The sequence below is a fragment of the Panicum hallii genome, chromosome 5 (genome assembly GCF_002211085.1).
Source record: "Panicum hallii strain FIL2 chromosome 5, PHallii_v3.1, whole genome shotgun sequence".
Taxonomy (NCBI): Eukaryota; Viridiplantae; Streptophyta; class Magnoliopsida; order Poales; family Poaceae; genus Panicum; species Panicum hallii.
This window is the reverse complement of record NC_038046.1, coordinates 5,400,940-5,417,930: the sequence shown is the minus strand read 5'-3', so window position 1 is coordinate 5,417,930 and position 16,991 is coordinate 5,400,940. Positions and strand designations below refer to the sequence as shown.

General features: G+C 50.9%; 4 protein-coding genes across 4 annotated transcripts; 3 read left to right on the top strand and 1 right to left on the bottom strand.

Moving 5' to 3' along the window:
• Positions 1 to 84: 84 nt before the first annotated feature.
• On the bottom strand, positions 85 to 1,490 carry LOC112895043. The gene has a single exon (XM_025962907.1). The coding sequence runs from the start codon at positions 1,487 to 1,489 to the stop codon at positions 362 to 364; it is 1,128 nt and encodes a 375-aa protein (XP_025818692.1). The 5' UTR covers position 1,490; the 3' UTR covers positions 85 to 361.
• A 4,735-nt stretch (positions 1,491 to 6,225) lies between these two features.
• Positions 6,226 to 6,722, top strand: LOC112891628 (small ubiquitin-related modifier 1-like). The gene is made up of 2 exons (XM_025958536.1): positions 6,226 to 6,408; positions 6,468 to 6,722. The coding sequence occupies exons 1-2, from the start codon at positions 6,226 to 6,228 to the stop codon at positions 6,720 to 6,722; spliced, it is 438 nt and encodes a 145-aa protein (XP_025814321.1).
• Positions 6,723 to 7,295: 573 nt separating this feature from the next.
• On the top strand, positions 7,296 to 9,779 carry LOC112891625. The gene is made up of 2 exons (XM_025958532.1): positions 7,296 to 7,490; positions 9,210 to 9,779. The coding sequence occupies exons 1-2, from the start codon at positions 7,296 to 7,298 to the stop codon at positions 9,777 to 9,779; spliced, it is 765 nt and encodes a 254-aa protein (XP_025814317.1).
• Positions 9,780 to 12,326: 2,547 nt separating this feature from the next.
• LOC112894742 (sedoheptulose-1,7-bisphosphatase, chloroplastic) lies at positions 12,327 to 15,270 on the top strand. Its single transcript, XM_025962542.1, has 8 exons — positions 12,327 to 12,578; positions 12,684 to 12,815; positions 12,922 to 13,107; positions 13,200 to 13,281; positions 13,723 to 13,944; positions 14,030 to 14,130; positions 14,261 to 14,332; positions 14,850 to 15,270. Exons 1-8 carry the CDS (start codon positions 12,474 to 12,476, stop codon positions 15,129 to 15,131), a joined length of 1,182 nt encoding a protein of 393 aa, XP_025818327.1. The 5' UTR covers positions 12,327 to 12,473; the 3' UTR covers positions 15,132 to 15,270.
• The last annotated feature ends 1,721 nt before the right edge of the window (positions 15,271 to 16,991 follow it).

The window sequence follows — 16,991 nt, the reverse complement described above, 5'->3', positions numbered from 1 at the left end:
GGACTTAAATAAGAAAATCTAAGCCTCAAGCAAGAAATTAGTTGGTACTACTTGAGTAAAAATATGGACATTAAGCTTGAACAATTACTCCAACAAAAAAGGGTTCATGTGGATCATCACCATAGCTTCCCTCCTGGTTTACAACAATGTCGAATACTAACTAACTAGCAAATCTAGCACAGGTTCACCGAGGTTCAGAAAATAGCATCCGATACTAAAACATGGACTGTAAAAACAGCAGCAAATTAGCATTGAGTCTCTCCGAGCCAATACAAATGGCATCTTCAAGGTGAAAGTAACATCTCCCTCCTCACGCTACCGCGGCAATTCCCCACACTCCTTCCATTTGCAACCAGGCTTCTCAGGGTGCAGCTCCGGCCGGCGCTTTCCCAGCACAGGCAGCAATGAGATCGGGTGGGAGGATCGTCGCGTGAGGACGCACAAAGGTATTGAGAAACGCCGCGCTGCTCATACAGGCCACGGGGTAGAAGGCCCGATCGCCCAACCGCAACCCCTCCTCCTTGAGAAGCTTCAGCACCTTGAGCCGGGGCGCCAGCCTCCGCTCGATGCTGAACTTGAGCAGCGATGGCCCCCGCGCGATGGCCTCCGCCTCCATGCCGGCGTCCTTGGTTAGGAAACTTATCGCACGCCGCAACCGGTCCTCGGAGCTGCCCAGTATGCACGGCATCTTGGCCACCGCCATCGCGACCTGGCTGCTGGACCAGCCGAGAGACTTGAGCAGCTCCATCTTGGAGGTGGCGTTCTCCCGCCGGATAGTGTATGCCACGACGAGGGCGTGGCGGAACATGGGTGTGCCCCGGGGCACGCCGAGCTCCTCGGCGCGCTTTATGGAGGCCTCGAGGCGCTCCTGGGACCCGGCGAACTGCCGCGGGGCCAGGGAGACCACGTAGGCAATGTCACGAACAGCTAGGCCGCACTGGCGCAGCAACGCGACTTTTGGCCCGACCACTCTCTCGACGCTGCGGGTGAGGAGCCTGGCGTCCCTCCTAATGGCGGCGTGCAGCCTGTCGAAGGAGCCGAAGAAGGACATGAAGAACTCGAGCCGGGAGACGTACACCGCGCTGACAAAGGCGTAGGGGACGAGCGGCACGAGGCGGGCGATCTGGGGAGTGGAGAGGCCGATGTCGCGGAGCTGGGAGACGCGTGGGGCGAGAGATTCCTCCACGCTGCAGCAGAGGAACCGCGGGCTCCGCGCGATGGTGGCGGCGACATCGGCTTTGGAGAGGCTGAGGCCGGCGAGGAAGGCGCGCACGGCGTCGGGCTGGTCCGGGGTCTCGAGGTGGGAGAGGTGCTTCGACGCCTTGAGGGCCTGCGATGGTGTGAGGCCGCAGGTGGCGACGAGGTAGCTCTCGGCGTCGAAGCGGGCCGGAGGTGATGTGGCGGAGGTACGGAGGCGGCGGCCGTGGCCGTGGCGGAGGGAGAAGGCGGCGAGGAGGGAGGAGACGAGACGGTTCGGGAGGCGTTGCATTGTTGTGGACTGGACTTGGGGCAAGTGAACCGTGTGCGTTAGCTGGGCAGGGCTTTGCTGTGCGCATCCCTTGCTGTTTACGTACATTCCGGTTCCAGTAACTAGCAACTTGGCCCGCATTAGGCTAGATTATCTACACTATAATTATTTTATTATAAACTAGCCCTACGCAAATAGCATGGGTAACTAGCTTTTTCCTACTAATATTTTAGCTTTTTTCTTAAAAATAAATTATTCAAATAATTTTATTTTATGGTTCATAACAATGCTTTTATCCATAATTATTATTTGTCACCTCTTCCACTATTTAATGCTGGAGTTTCTAGTCCTTTTAGATGAACATGGTGATTAGTTATCCATAAAACTCAGTGGTGCTTATTTAATCATACTTTTTACTGGAATTGTAATGAAATATTTCTAAACTTTGTATGTGAGATTAGTATTCTTTGTCTACTACAAAATCAAGAAAAAGAATGCACCAATCCACATTAAGGATCGGTATTCTTCTATATATGTTGCTACAACACTATCTATCCTGATCGCAACTTGACCAATTAGCCGGAGGACATTTGATCCCTATCGATTCAGCAAGAACATTTTCTTTCCATGTGCAGAACCGGTTCCGAAGCTTACTTTACCTGTTTTCACATTCAGTCAATGCTGCTCACAGAAGCAAACCCTTTCATATAGACGAGCTCGCTGCTCAATCTACGTAACCTGCTAGTCTACTTCAGCGTGCTTGCCAATATGGAAGGGCTGGAGCTCGAGTATCATAGGCCCACTAGGTATAACCATCTTGGTGTATAGGGCTTGAAGAGGACGGGATATAGGAGAGCTACAGAGGAGGGCACAGCCCTGTAAACAATGATATATCCGCCATCAAGGATCAGGCCAACAGCTAGTAATGTGGAGCACGGAGTAATGATAGATGAATATCTAATGAATGACCAGCTCACGTGATCTTTCAGATTTCTCAACACTTAAATAACTGCTTGCTATTGTTGACGGCGATCGTGCCACAACGCATGCTGGGGGTAGACGAATGCGGCTCAGAGCCTCGAAGCTCATCCATAGGCTGGGGTGGCGCGAGGCGAAGGCCGTGGGGCCAGGCGGGCCATGTCACTGCTGCTCGCGGTGGCGCCGCGGGGCTGCAACTCATCCGCAGCGCTCCTTCAAGGCCGGGAAGCAGGAGTCCTCCCCAGGCCAAACATTACTTCCATGACACCGCCGCCCGGACGGAGGAACGCAGTGTGCGGCGTTCGCTACTCACGGTGGCCTTGAAGAATCTGTTCTCCAGCCGGGCGATGACAGCGCGCTCGATTTTGGAGCTAGTCTCGCAGGGAATCACCGATTGGGAGTGTGGAGGTTGCGTGGAAATCTAACCACAGATGCCGCATGTTTTGGGCAATCGGAAATATTGGGAGTTGGTATTAAATATGTTTTTATTTTCATCACATACCATATCTTGTAGATAATTTCTTTTTCATTTAGTTTTGAATTTATATATTTATTAGTCGTACTTGATATAAACTCTTTAGATTATTTTAGACCGTTATATGTTCATAAAAATTCAACGTGTATATTCTTCTCTTTTTCCAATTAACGTGGAATTTCTACTCCCTCTTAGCAAACATGGTTGATTTTTTAACACTATTATATTAAGATAATAGACCATATGTTAGAGTAGTCTATTCTTTTATCACTCTTGATTCAACTTATTAGCATCATTAGATTTTGATGTAAACCCATTAGAGTTTATTTCTGATCTTTCGATGAGAGGCGTAGGATAACTCGATTGATGGAGGAGACGACGTTTCACGGTCTGACTACAGCCTTCCAAGAACGCTGCGTCTTAGCAACCGATACACCATCTCCTATGGCTGTCGCGATCCTGTGGAGCGCGACACCCCAGCTACTAGGGCACTCGTTCTGTAAGCAATTAAAGAACTAGCAAGAACAAGTAGAACAAGTATTGAAAATACGAGATGTAATTAAAGGTCTCAAACTGAATCTCAAATATGGTGGGGTTCCGAAAACAAGTGGACGGACGGCTGGATCAGCACGCGCGCCTATAAGGAAATAGCAAAAATTAAACTTGCATCTAATAAAAATCCGAGTGTTCTTGGTGGCGGCTAAGGGGTATAAGGAAGTGAGAGAACGACCACAATGGTGCTAGGGTCGTATCCCAACCCTAGGACGCGTCCGAATTGGACTCAACTTCATACACGGCCCATTGGGCCAAGATAGAGTGACGAAGCACCGTGGGCTGAAAAGGACTCTGTAGTAAATCAACGATTGCGGTTGACTCCGACCAGATATGGAGGTGATTCCAGATCCATTGGAAAGTAGATTTGATAAGCTTTTCAGAAAGTACTTGAACGCCCAAAAGGAGTCCGGATGAAGTCGTGGCAGCCGTCACAAATCGTGTCTGTCATGCAGTCCGAATCCAGCCTGCGATGCCTCTCCCCTTTTGATCCACTCCATTATTCCTGAATAAAACAAGAGTGCACGTGTCTCCATCATCTAAATATGATGAACCTGAGCTTAAGAGTGGGTAAGTCGACGAGCACGAGTGCGAGTAATAGAACCAAGTGGTGTTGGCGAAGTAGATGCTGATGCAGGTGTGAATGTATCGTTGGTGGTGATGTCCTCGTCAGATTTCCTTACATGTCTTAAGTGTACACATTGGCATATTAAATTGTATATGTCCAAACGGAATCTGAAATCACATGAGCATATACACGTATAATCAGCATCACTCGCTCATAACAACATGAGAAAAACTCGAGTAGCCAATTGTTAGCTCATGGAGCATTTTTTGCTGGTGCCACCCACACAAAGGCTTTTCTACTATTTTGTATTGAATTTCTCCTTGCCTTTGACTTTATTTTTAGCCCGCGTAGAGAGAAGCATACGTAACGAACAATTATGTCAACTACTACTCATGCCTCAAATGGCTCGGCGAAAACAATGGCTTTCAATCACAACACGGGGAGATTTGATCAACAGCTTCACCATCTTCATTTATAACTATTTTTTTCGATTATACAGAACAACTCAGACACTTATAGTATGCGTGCACTTGTAAACACACATGGTCTGATGATCCTCTGGAGAGATTCCCCCGGCACCATCTTTGCAACATGGCCACACGACAGAACTCCTCCAATCTGCGTCAGGTGCTCTCGGCACCATATTGAGGCAGAGGTCACCGGTTCGTGCGCTGCTGTTCCCGCTTCCTGCTTGCAGGCACCATGATGATCCCTGTGATGGACGACCAATAATGCGAGGCCAGATGTGTTCCTGCAGCAGTGGGAGCTGACGGCCCTATCAGCCTCTCAAGTCTCTTCCTTAGTTCTTTTGGCACGCCGGCATTGTGCGACATGGTTATCAAGTTCGGGGTCCTTCCGTCCTTGATGGTAATCACGGTAGCATCAAGGAGAGCATAGAGAGGCTTCAAATGGAGCCCTCACCATACAGGATGTCTGCTTCTTTTTCTCTCCGTAATTTCTGTCACCGAGATCATTTCCTCCTTGATTTCCATTGTCCAGTACATCTTGGTCGGAATCGAGTAAATATGGAATCAACTTCAACCACTCGCTTAAATAATAAGCCAAGCAAACATGGGATGAGCTCCTGTATGAAACTATCCACCATTGTTGTTGAGCGCATGGGCGTAACCATCCGCCGTTGCCGTTGGCTTCATGTATGTACCATACGTAGCACCCGTTTTGCTCGTGGTGGGGAGCTCGATCCCCATGGCGAAGGCGTCAATTCTGACAGCGATTTCCTCATCCATGGCGTTTGAATCTCCAGGGGTGATGGCGATCTCAACACCACACCGATAGTGCCTCAGATTGCCGCTCCGATCAAATTGAATGTCTTGTTTTATCTCGACGTTATCAAAGAGTGACCCATGAGGCTCATACCGGATTTTTGGTAGTTCTCATATTGCAATGCTGAGCTTCTGAAAACAGATATTTCATAGTCCTTGATTCCACCGCTGAGTTGCTGATCTATTATAATAGTTTGTATTTCCTTCAGCTCGGCTCGTTAGTGAAACGAGCAGAAAAGCTAGCTCGGCTCGGTCCAGCTTGCAAGCTGACTCGTTTAGCTCGCGAGTCAAGATTAGGAAACGTCCGCATAGATCAAAGTAAAAATGCAAAAGAATCAGTACAGACTACATGGAAGAAAAAATGAATTCACAAAACGTTGCTTGTTGCTTGATGTTTGAAGATATTGGCCGGCTCCAGAAGCATGTTCCAGTTGGAAATTTATATACTATCTTGGTGATCGTGATCGTGGTGGTCTTTTTAACACTCTCTTATTAATATAATCGATTTGAGACATGTCAACAAAATAAAATTAAAATCATGGATAAAACTCATACAAATGCATTGTTTTATTTTTAATATTTTGTAAAACTCATTAAGCGCTGGAAACCGGGAGTCAGGAGCTCATTGGAAGCCGAACAAGCGCTCCTTCTGATTCCACGGTCAAATTATAATTAATATCCATTTCGCGCCTCGGCGCGCGGGACAGCGCGACTTCCTCTCTCCACGCGCGCTTGATCTTCACGCCGTCATCAGTCTTGGAATTTGGAAGGCTATAGCTCAAAGGATCGTGCTTCTTGTAGCCTGCTGAAGTCCTATATAAGGCGGTGGCACAGAACACGCGATCCAGTAAAATTAAACCAACGTCAGATCGAAAGGTCATAGAGACCGAGAGGAGGATCAATGTCGACGCCGGCGAGGCTGGGGCACGAGGCTGAGTCGGAGGAGAGGGGCACGGGCACGGGCACGACGCCGGTGCGAGTAGGTCGCAGGGCTGAGTCGGAGAGGGGCAAGAGCACGACGCCGGTGAAGGTAGGCGGCGGCGCTGAGGAGGAGGAGAGGGGCACTGGCACGACGCCGGCGAAGGTAGCGCGTCGGATTGAGGTTGAGGAGGAGGAGAGGCACACGGTCTAAAGCCGGTGAAGGTGAAGGCCGACGCGGGTGGCGACGGCTCCCTCATCAACATCACGGTTCACAGCCAGACCGCCGCCGATGCGTTCTTCCGCGTCAGGCGCGACGTGAAGCTGGAGCGGCTGATCAACATGTACTGCGGCAAGCACTCGCTCAACCCCAAGGCCGTCGTGTTCATGGATCCCTACGGCCGTTACATCCCTGCTGACCAGACGCCGGCAGAGGCCGGGCTCGAGGACGGCGACACCATCGGCATACACCTCCACTAGCTCGGAGGCACCGGGGCTCCGCTGCACGCGAGCCAGAGTTCTGCGTGAACCGAGAGGCCTTTTCAGGTTTCATCAGCCAGTACTTCGTCAGTTTGTTGGTGGGTTTGATCTATCGCAGTGATTCTCGATCAGTTTGTCGTAGATGCATCTCAACTTTCGGTGATGTTCTTGTCTTACGATCTGTTCTGAATCTGGTGGCGCGTGACATTTGGTCGGTGTTAATAATGAACTTGGTGTGATGTTCGTCTTATGATTTGCTTGCAATCTGATGCTGCATGGCATTTGGTCGGTGTTGATTGCTGAATTGTCGTGTTGAAAAATTTATTTCAGATCGTGATTTGTTTACGTAGGTAGATTAAACATCAATTGCCGAGGGGTTAAGTACACTCAGAAAATAATGCTGAAAACTAACAAGATATTCACGCCGTCATCGTCTGGGTTTGGATCTTTGGAAGGCTATATGGCCGCCCTAGGCTAGTAGTCTCCCATGCTGCATAAATAACTGGTGGGAACGAAAACTAACAAGGAACACCAAATCTATCGGAACTCGGTAGGTGATCTAGAGAGAGGAGGATGCCGCCACCGTCATCGCCGGCGAAAGCAGGGCCCGGGGTTGAGGCGGCAAGGGGCACGGCCACTGCGCCGGTGAAGGCCGAGGCTGGCGGGGACGGCGGCGCCCTCATAATCAACGTCAAGGTGCAGAGCCAGATCGCGGAGGACGTCTTCTTCCACATCAAGCGCAACGAGAAGCTGCGGCGGCTCATGGACGTAGGGCCTGTTTGGAGTCCTACCTAAGACGCCACAGCCTAACCTTAGGCGTGCCAAACCCTATAAGGCAAGTGTTTGGCTGCTATACTAAGCTTAGGCGCGCCACACTTCTGAGGCGGGGCGTACGCGGCTTGCCACACCAAAACGCGCCGCACCTGGGGCGCTCGATTTGGCCGCCACAGACGCGAATCGCGCCGCACCGCGCCCGTTCGCGTGGATCTCCCCCGCCGCCAGGTACTTCCCCGCCGCCGTGTGCGCCCCGCGCCGCCGCCCCCCACCCCCCACCCCCACCCCGGGCAGAACAGGCCGCCGGCGGGAGCACGACGCTAGCCCGCTCTGCGCCCCTCCCCCCCGCGGCAGAGCAGGAGCAGGACAGCCCGCCCCCCGCCGCCGGCCGCGAGCCAGGCGCCCCCCTCCCCCCCCCCCGGCCGGCGGAGCAGAGCCCCCCGCCGCCCCCCCCCACCCCGCGGAGCAGGCGGCCGGCGGGCAGAGCCCCCACCGCCCGCCCCCCCCCGGCGGAGCAGAGGCCGCGCCGCGCGCAGCAGAGCGCCCCCCCGGGCGGAGCAGGCCGCGAGCCAGGCCCCCCCCCCCCCCCCCGCGGAGCAGGCGGCCGGCGGAGCAGAGCCCCCACCGCCCCCCCCCCCCCGCCCCGCGGCCGGCGGAGCAGAGCCCGCGCCGCGCGCAGCAGAGAGCACCCCCCCCCCCCCCGCGGAGCTGGGCAGAGCTCGGCGCCCCCAACCCCCCCCCCCCCCCCCCCCCCCCCCGCGGAGCTGAGCGAGCTCGGCGCCCCCCCCCCCCCCCCCCAACACACATCTGTGCCTATTTGTCTAAACATTGTTTTTTCTTTTTTCAGGAATAGAAATTCTCAAGCAAGACCATCATCTTTTGTTGCAAGGTACAACTATCCTTTATATTTTACTTGTGTTGTATACGTTGCATGCATTCTAAAATAGTTCTTATGTATAGATGGGTGCAATGAAGGATTATCTAGAGTATTATTATTATGATTACAACATTCGAAGAAGAAGGTTGCTTGTTTGCATAGCCATCTGTGTTTGTATACTGTGGTACAAGTTACAAGAAAATAGATTGATGAGGAGGCCCAAATATGGTTCTTTGTTAGAAAGAGATTTGGAAAGAGAAAGGAGGTTAAACCGTTTATATAACGGGACTGAGGCTAATTGTATTAGTGAGTTACGCATGAGTAAAACTGTTTTTCACCGGTTATGTTGTCTTTTGAGGTCCCGTGGATTGTTAGAGGACAGTATTAATGTGTCAATTGAAGAACAAGTGGCTATATTCTTAAAATTTGTTGGTCATAGATGGACAAATAGATCAGTTGCCTTTGAGTTCTTGCGGTCCGGAGAGACAGTTAGTAGATATTTTAATGCTGTTTTGGAAGTTTTATGTGTCTGGTCTCGTGATATTATTACCATGAGAACCACGGAGACACATCTAAAGATAACCACCAGCCCGGGAAGATTTTACCCATACTTTGAGGTAACATATATATAATTGGAATTCATCCTTATATTAATTTGTAGTACTTAATAACTGAACCACTGTTTTTATGTGTTAGAATTGTGTAGGAGCACTGGATGGCACGCATATACCGGCATCGGTTCCTATATATATGCAAGATAGGTTTAGGGGTAGAAAGCACTATCCAACGCAAAATGTATCAAGTCCAAACCTATCAAGTTCTTCAGTGAAATACAGGAGCTATTCCTTAATAGCAGCGCTGATGGTTCTCTTGCCATGGACGCCAACACTTGCATGAATGAGGCTCAAGCTGATGAAGAAAATGATTATGATGATGATTTATGCAATGACTTAACCAACTATGCCCAAGCTGAGGATGATCTAGGTGATGATTCTGACACTTTACCTTCTCCTTTAAGTGGTATGGCTAGCATGGGATCTCAAGTGGCTGAGCAAAGCTCATCTAGCTCGGGAATTAAACGTCCAAGAAGTGAAAGCAGGCCTCCCAAGAGAGATGTGAGACCAAAGAGCCGGATGTCCAAGGTAGGAGATATGATCGCAACTACTTTGGTGGATCTTCAAAATGAAATCAAGAAGCCAGCACCTCCTCCACCAATTATACGCAATTCTGATGAAATAGTGTGGGAAAGACTTGAAAAGATGACTCTAACCACTGGTCAAAAGGTTATGATAGGAGAATATCTAGCACACAAAAACCAAAAGGGGATGCGTGGTTTCTTATCAGCCGCATCCGAGACAACATTCGAGTCATGGATCTTCAAGTTCCTTAGTGACCAGGGGGTGTGAGTTGGTTAGGTGTGGTTCGCTGCTCCTTTTTTGTCAGGTAATACATGCTGTATTTCAACAATCCTTATGATCATTATTTGCACTTTGCTAAAAAGATGTATTTCGCACTGGTTATAGGCTCATCGAGTACTCAGCTGAAGGATGGTTGTTTTGCACTTGTTCAAGGCTGATTGGAGCATGGTGGATGGTTCTTTTGCACTTGTTCTCATGCATCAGGGCTGATGGAGATGCATGGTGGTGGTGGTAGCTGCTGCACCACCCTTTTGTTAACTGAAATTAGAATCTGTTTACAGTTAGTGGGCACTTGTTCAAGGCTGATTGGAGCATGATGGATGGTTCTTTTGCACTTGTTCTCATGCATCAGGGCTGATGGAGATGCATGGTGGTGGTGGTAGCTGCTGCACCACCCTTTTGTTAACTGAAATTAGAATCTGTTTATAGTTAGTGCTGTTATGAACTTATTTAGCAGATGTTTGTGGACTTTTATTACTGTTACAAATTATCGTTAACATGCAATGCATAGTTGCTGGATTTGTGCGGATGTTATATTGATTTGTTACTTTTTTATCTTATGACACAGCCCAAAACGCTTTATTAATTTGTATGGTATGAATGAAGTGAAGTGTGGTGGCAATCCAAACAGCTGCCACATATTTTTAGGTGTGCCTAACTTGAGGTGGGGTATCAATCCAAACAGGTGCCACACTTTTTCAGATTTGCCTAACTTTAGGCGTGGCAGCAAACCAAACACAAGCCTAGAGTGAGCTGCCTTAGGCGCGCCACAGGTGTGGCACATGCCTAACCTTAGGCTTAGGCAGGTTAGGCAAGACTCCAAACAGGCCCGTACTGCGGCAAGCACTCGCTCGACCCAAGGCCGTCCGGTTCCTGGACCCGGCGGCCGCCACATACGCGCCGCGCAGACGCCGGACGAGGTCGGGCTCGAGGACGGCGACGCGATCGACGTGTGCCTCGACCAGGAGTTGTGCACCAGAGCCGCTGAGGCTTTTTCCTTGTTTGATCTCGGGCAGTAGTTTCAGTTTGACGCACATGCATCTGAACTTTTTGTGGTGTTCTTCTCTCTATAATTTGCTTGGGATCTGATGCGGCGTGACAATTTGGTTGGTGATTGATTGCTGAATTTTCTGCATGTTGAAAACTGAATGGGCGTTCAGATCGTGATCTGGTTAGTAAGGGTTGGCTTGAAATGATACCCTACAAAGTTACCACCTGTGGTGGTAGTAAAAACCATGGAAGGGGCTTTTGGGCTTGAGAGTGCTTATTTCGACTGGGCCGTAGCCCAGGTTCCATTTAGGCCTTGTTGACAACCATTGAGGCCTTAGCCGAATAGAGTTTTCTCCATATAAATGCTTGAGCTGAGACGTGGTCATACGCAATTCAATGCTAGTATTTGGTTGATCAATTTTGTTATTATTTTACTTCAATACCTATATTTTAACTACTCTTTTATTTCGCAAATTCTAAATCCTGAATGGATATCGAAATGGAAGTGATTCAAAACTGAAGCATGCGCGGAATTCTATGCAAGTAACTGCCTTAAACTATCACACTGGTAAATTATTTTTCATTTTTAGAAAAGAACGACATATGAAACATACAATTGTGCGATAAAATATAATTAGTCTTAAAAGAAAAGGGGAGCACTCAAACTTTCTTAAAATGGAAAATCTAATCCCACCAGATCTCCAAAAAGGAAAGTTGTCATATTTACCTTAAAAATAATTTAAGGACTCCAATGCTAAAAAAGTAACTTTGTACTCCGTGAAAATTATAAAAAAGTAATTTTTTATTACGTCAAGGTTGTAATACGTAACTTTTTCTGATCCGTGCTTTTATTAAGGAAAGTAACTTTTATACTCCGTGAAAGTTAAGAAAAAGTAATATTGTAGTATATGAATTTTAGAAAAAAATAAATTTATAATTTGTTACAGGGAGTAACTTGTGATTAATTTATGTGAGAGGAAGTAAGGTTTGTTTTTTAGAAAAGTAACTTCATCGCTATGAGCAAACATACTCAAATAGATCTTATTTTGATGTTGTTGTTAAAACAAACATAATGGTACATTCGAATATTTTGATTTGGATGTATGGTTGTAGAACTTTTGTGTTTTTTAAAGTTGAGATTGATGTGCATGTACTCATCATGGCTCACATACAAACATATAACATGGTGAGGATAGGGAGCTCTTCACCTATCGTTATCGGAAAGCTCTCTCCTCGTAGCCAGGTCCTTGTAATTAAACGTCCGAATCGAATATGGTCAGCCCCAACAGGAAACAAACGGAGGAGGAGCCAGTTTCCGCTTGGCGTTACGCCTCGACCGAACAAACCTAAACGGCAAACTACGGCGACGGGCCGAACCGATCCGCCGCTCGTCCCGGCATGGCCACACACCCACGAACGGTCGCCGTGCACCGCAGCCGCGGCCCCGCGCTCTATCTTCTCCAGCGCCACGTGGCGCCACGGCGGCGGCCGGTTTATCTGGTCCAGACGTGCATCCTCCGTGTGATCCATTCCCTCGCCGAGGCCGTGCTAGCTAGCTGCAAGCCTGAAAGCACCAGCTGAACTACGAAACCTTGGCGCACGCGGACAATTTAACATCTTCACGATCAGAGCACCAAGCGTATCAGGCCCCTGCTCGCGAGCGTCCGGGCCACCACCACACCTGCGAAGACAATGGAGACCGTCGCGGCGGCGAGCTACGCCGGCAAGGCCACCGGCGCCACGCGCTCCCCGGCCTGCTGCGCCGCCATGTCCTTCTCGCAGTCGTACAGGCCAAAGGTACGGCGCTCTTTTCTCGCTTCACTGGGAGAAGTAGCGCGAGAGCACGTGCAGAAAACGAAAGCTTTTGCTGATGGCTACTGTTGTCGCGTGTGCGCTCGGCAGGCGTCCAGGCCGCCGACGACGTTCTACGGCGAGTCGGTGCGGGTGAACACGGCGCGGCCGCTCGCGGCGAGGCAGACCAAGGCGGCGAGCCGGGCGGCGCTCAGCGCCCGGTGCGAGATCGGCGACAGCCTGGTGCGTGTGGATCGGTCGTCGTCAGTACAAGCTGTGTGCGCGTCGTGCCATGCGACGAACGAACGAGGCTGACGCTGCTGCCGCGTGTGTGGTTGTGGTGTGCCAGGAGGAGTTCCTGACCAAGGCGACGCCGGACAAGAACCTCATCAGGCTGCTCACCTGCATGGGGGAGGCCATGAGGACGATCGCGTTCAAGGTGCGGACGGCGTCCTGCGGCGGCACGGCCTGCGTCAACTCCTTCGGCGACGAGCAGCTCGCCGTCGACATGCTCGCCAACAAGCTCCTCTTTGATGTGCGAAACCAGTGATCTCGCACTGTATATGTCTGCCTCACACCGAACGGTTCCTGTCAATTCGCTCATGCCTGATCTCGCTCTTCCCGCAGGCTCTGGAGTACTCCCATGTGTGCAAGTATGCTTGCTCTGAGGAAGTCCCCGAGCTGCAAGACATGGGTGGCCCAGTTGACGGTACTGCCATTTCTTCTCCTCACTGCGCATGGCCAAAGCTTCCAGCATTTGTAACCTGACAAAACTCGAATAGAAAAGGAGAGACCGGCTACTACCCCCAATATGTTTTTGCCTGAATTAGAGAGTTGCAGACGTGCAGTGCAGTGCTCTGTACTGCTGTTACTCAGCTCTTCTGCATCATCAGAACACTGTAGAATGCAGCTGCAAATCAGCAGCAGTATGCCTTACCAAAGTAGCATTCAGTCTTCTTGGATTCTAGTTCTAGATGCTTTCTAGATTGTAATCACCAAACTGTAATACATGCTGATCTCTCTAAACTTTGCACCTTGCTGTAACAACTAGGGATATTCTCGTTCTTTTCCGTAGAGATGCAGAAAGCAACTGATCAGCAATTAAGGGTTAGTGATTCAGACCGGCTTAATGTTTCATCCCATCTCGCAGGTGGTTTCAGCGTTGCGTTCGATCCCCTTGACGGTTCCAGCATTGTCGACACCAACTTCACCGTCGGAACCATCTTCGGTGTCTGGCCCGGCGACAAGCTGACGGGAGTCACCGGCGGCGACCAGGTCGCCGCTGCGATGGGCATCTACGGCCCCCGCACGACCTACGTCATCGCCCTCAAGGACTGCCCTGGGACACACGAGTTCCTCCTCCTCGACGAAGGTGACCCTGAATTTGCAATCGCTGTTGACTTGCAGAGTCGCAGTGTGTGATGCAAGTGTAACCGAGGTGTTCACGAATGGTGCAGGTAAATGGCAGCATGTCAAGGACACCACCTCCATTGGGGAGGGGAAGATGTTCTCTCCTGGTAATTTGAGGGCAACATTTGACAACCCTGACTACGACAAGGTGTACTCTCCTAGCAGTCATTGCTGTTCTCACTTTCTTCTAATAGACCTTGATTACCTGTCTATTTTTTGATCATCTATAAGAACAGCCTTTCGTCAGACTGACATGTGCAAAAAATGTATCTTTGCAGCTCATCAACTACTACGTCAAGGAGAAGTACACATTGCGTTACACTGGAGGAATGGTTCCAGATGTCAACCAGGTATATGTCAGAAAATCTTTAGCTTCAGCAGTTATGGTTCGCATCTTACAATGCACAAACATATTTCTTCCCGAAACCGAGAAAACATCATCAAAGAGACTCGCTTGCTTGCATGGTAGTACTCTCGAATGCCGTGGCAGCAGTAATTTATCGTACTCATTATTCAGTACTAGACGATCCAACGCTGAACAGTGACATGATGATCAAACTGTCAATCAGTTCTACAATTTCGCACCAGAGGGTCCATTTTTCTGACAAGGCAAAGCAAACTTTCGAGAACAAGAATTTTGTTTGGCGCGTGCCAGTAAATGTCTGGAACTGTAGTGCTACTGCAAGCCCATGCTAGAGACTGTGTTGGGCTGTACCGGCGTCTGCTTTTAGCGAGGCCAGGCCACGCCAACACAGCAATTCCCTACAGTGCACCGAGTCCACTTTAGGTCCACTCCAACACTGCCTTTAGCGTACAGAACTACCGTGACCACGGATGCATGCATGATGCCTGTGACCGATGACGCAGATCATAGTGAAGGAGAAGGGCATCTTCACCAACGTGACGTCCCCGTCCGCCAAGGCCAAGCTGCGGCTCCTCTTCGAGGTGGCGCCGCTGGGGTTCTTGATCGAGAAGGCCGGCGGGCACAGCAGCGACGGCAAGCAGTCGGTGCTGGACAGGGTGATCAACGAGCTCGACGAGCGCACCCAGGTGGCCTACGGCTCCAAGAACGAGATCATCCGGTTCGAGGAGACACTCTACGGCTCGTCCAGGCTCACCGCCGGCGCCACCGTCGGCGCGGCCGCCTAGGTTTTTGCTGCGATGTGTGCAAGCCGTGCCACCATTTTGGATCCATCTGGTGACGCCTATACAGATGAGCTTGTAGAACTCTCCTGCAAAGTAATTTTTGTATACAGTTTGTGTGCATGCATGCATGGCATGGCAACCAGCACCCGCGTCATCAGATGTCTCGGTTCTCGCCGGGCAATCCCCGTCCCTGCACGCAACCTTATTTCCTTACAATGCTGCCGTGCATGGAGTAGGCAGGCCTGCAACAGAGTCCATGCCCCAATGTTTCTTCTGCCGCCATACTGGAACAGCGATCCGTGTAGTGCACTGTCGAAGAGAAACAGTGGTACTACTAGCTCCGTAGAGCACGCCGGTCGAGCAGGCACTTGGCTTGCGGCCACGGCCCTTGAGAGACTCGGAGACATGCTAGACCAACAAACGATCCCAGTGTTGCAAACCTGACGAGACTACGGATCCTGACCTGTGCCCCTCTTGTTCCACGACCCCATTGTTCCTCTGAGGAGACGTTTCAGGGTCAGGGTTATGGATAAATGGCGCGACGCAGCAAGTTCAGACAGATTGGTACACGGAACTACAGTGCCGTTCATGGTACAGTACACTTCTCTCTTGTCAGCGCACGTAGACAAAAGTAGTGCTGCTCAAACAAAAGTACGCAGGCTCACTGCAGCCTTGCCCGGCCGGACCATGCACTCCGTCGCGAACCCACGCTAGCTCCAGGTTGCCGTCCAAGCGCACAACGCCTCGCCTTCGGATAGATCGTTGATTGCACAATCGATGGGTCGAGTAAGCACGCTGCCCGGAGGCCCGGGCAGCCCCCGGCCGGAAAACTCCAGCCTGCGGCAGGTCTGTGCCCTGTACGATCGAATATCGTGAGCCCCTATGAGTCCCTGTCACGTGTCTCCGATCCGACGAGCACATCTCCATGCAGCCGCCGTGCCGCGAGCGAGGAGCTAGCCAGTAGCCACGACGTCCGTCAAAAGGACGCGCGGCACATACCGGTCCGGCCGGCACCGGGGGCGACGGAGGTGACCGGCCGCCGTCAGACTCGCACTGCCTGCCAGAGCAGAAACGAGGACGAGGCTCAGCCTGTGCGTGGCATAGGCCGGTAGGGGGCAGAGGGGGACACGCGCGTACCACGCTGGGAACGGCGATGCGCCGCCTGCGCCTCGTGTTCTCTCGGTCCGCGAAATGTCCGTCCTCCTCGCGGCAACGCCCGGGGTACGGCGGCGCCGCGCAGTGCCGTGCCGCCGATGTGATCCCGGCGACACGACGCCTGCCAGGCCGGGCCCGGCCGGTCGGTCTCCGCCCGTCGCGCTTTATTTGACAACCCGCCCGGCGACGGATTAGGCCTCGTGCTTGCCGCTCGCCATCATCGTCATGCGCGCGATTCCGATTCCGATTCCGCGATCTGGCCGCGACCGGTGCGCTGCGCTGCAGAGGCAGAGCGGTCGTTTTTACCGGCCGGCGCAAGGCAGAGGCAGCAGGCTATCAGACGAGGTGTTTGGTCCAGCCATCAGTCTGATGATAACCTACCAGGTTTTAATTTGCTGCCTGGTTTACAGTTGACGCGTTGCTACCCGGGCGCTGGCATGGTTTACCATCTTGAGGGATTGATCGTTGCCATGTCTGATTGTTCAGTCAACTTAACCATGATGAGTTGATGACTAAGTAGGTAACTCAGTGGTGGTGGTGCATGGTCGCGCAATCTCTACTATTTTTCATTGAACGTCTTCAGCTTTTTTTATATGGTGCTAGTCATTCCATCTCAAAGCTAATTCAGGTTGGGATTTTTCTCCCCTAATTTCGAAAAAAGAACATCTCAAAGTTCATTTTGGATGATAGGCACAATTTTGCTGTTGA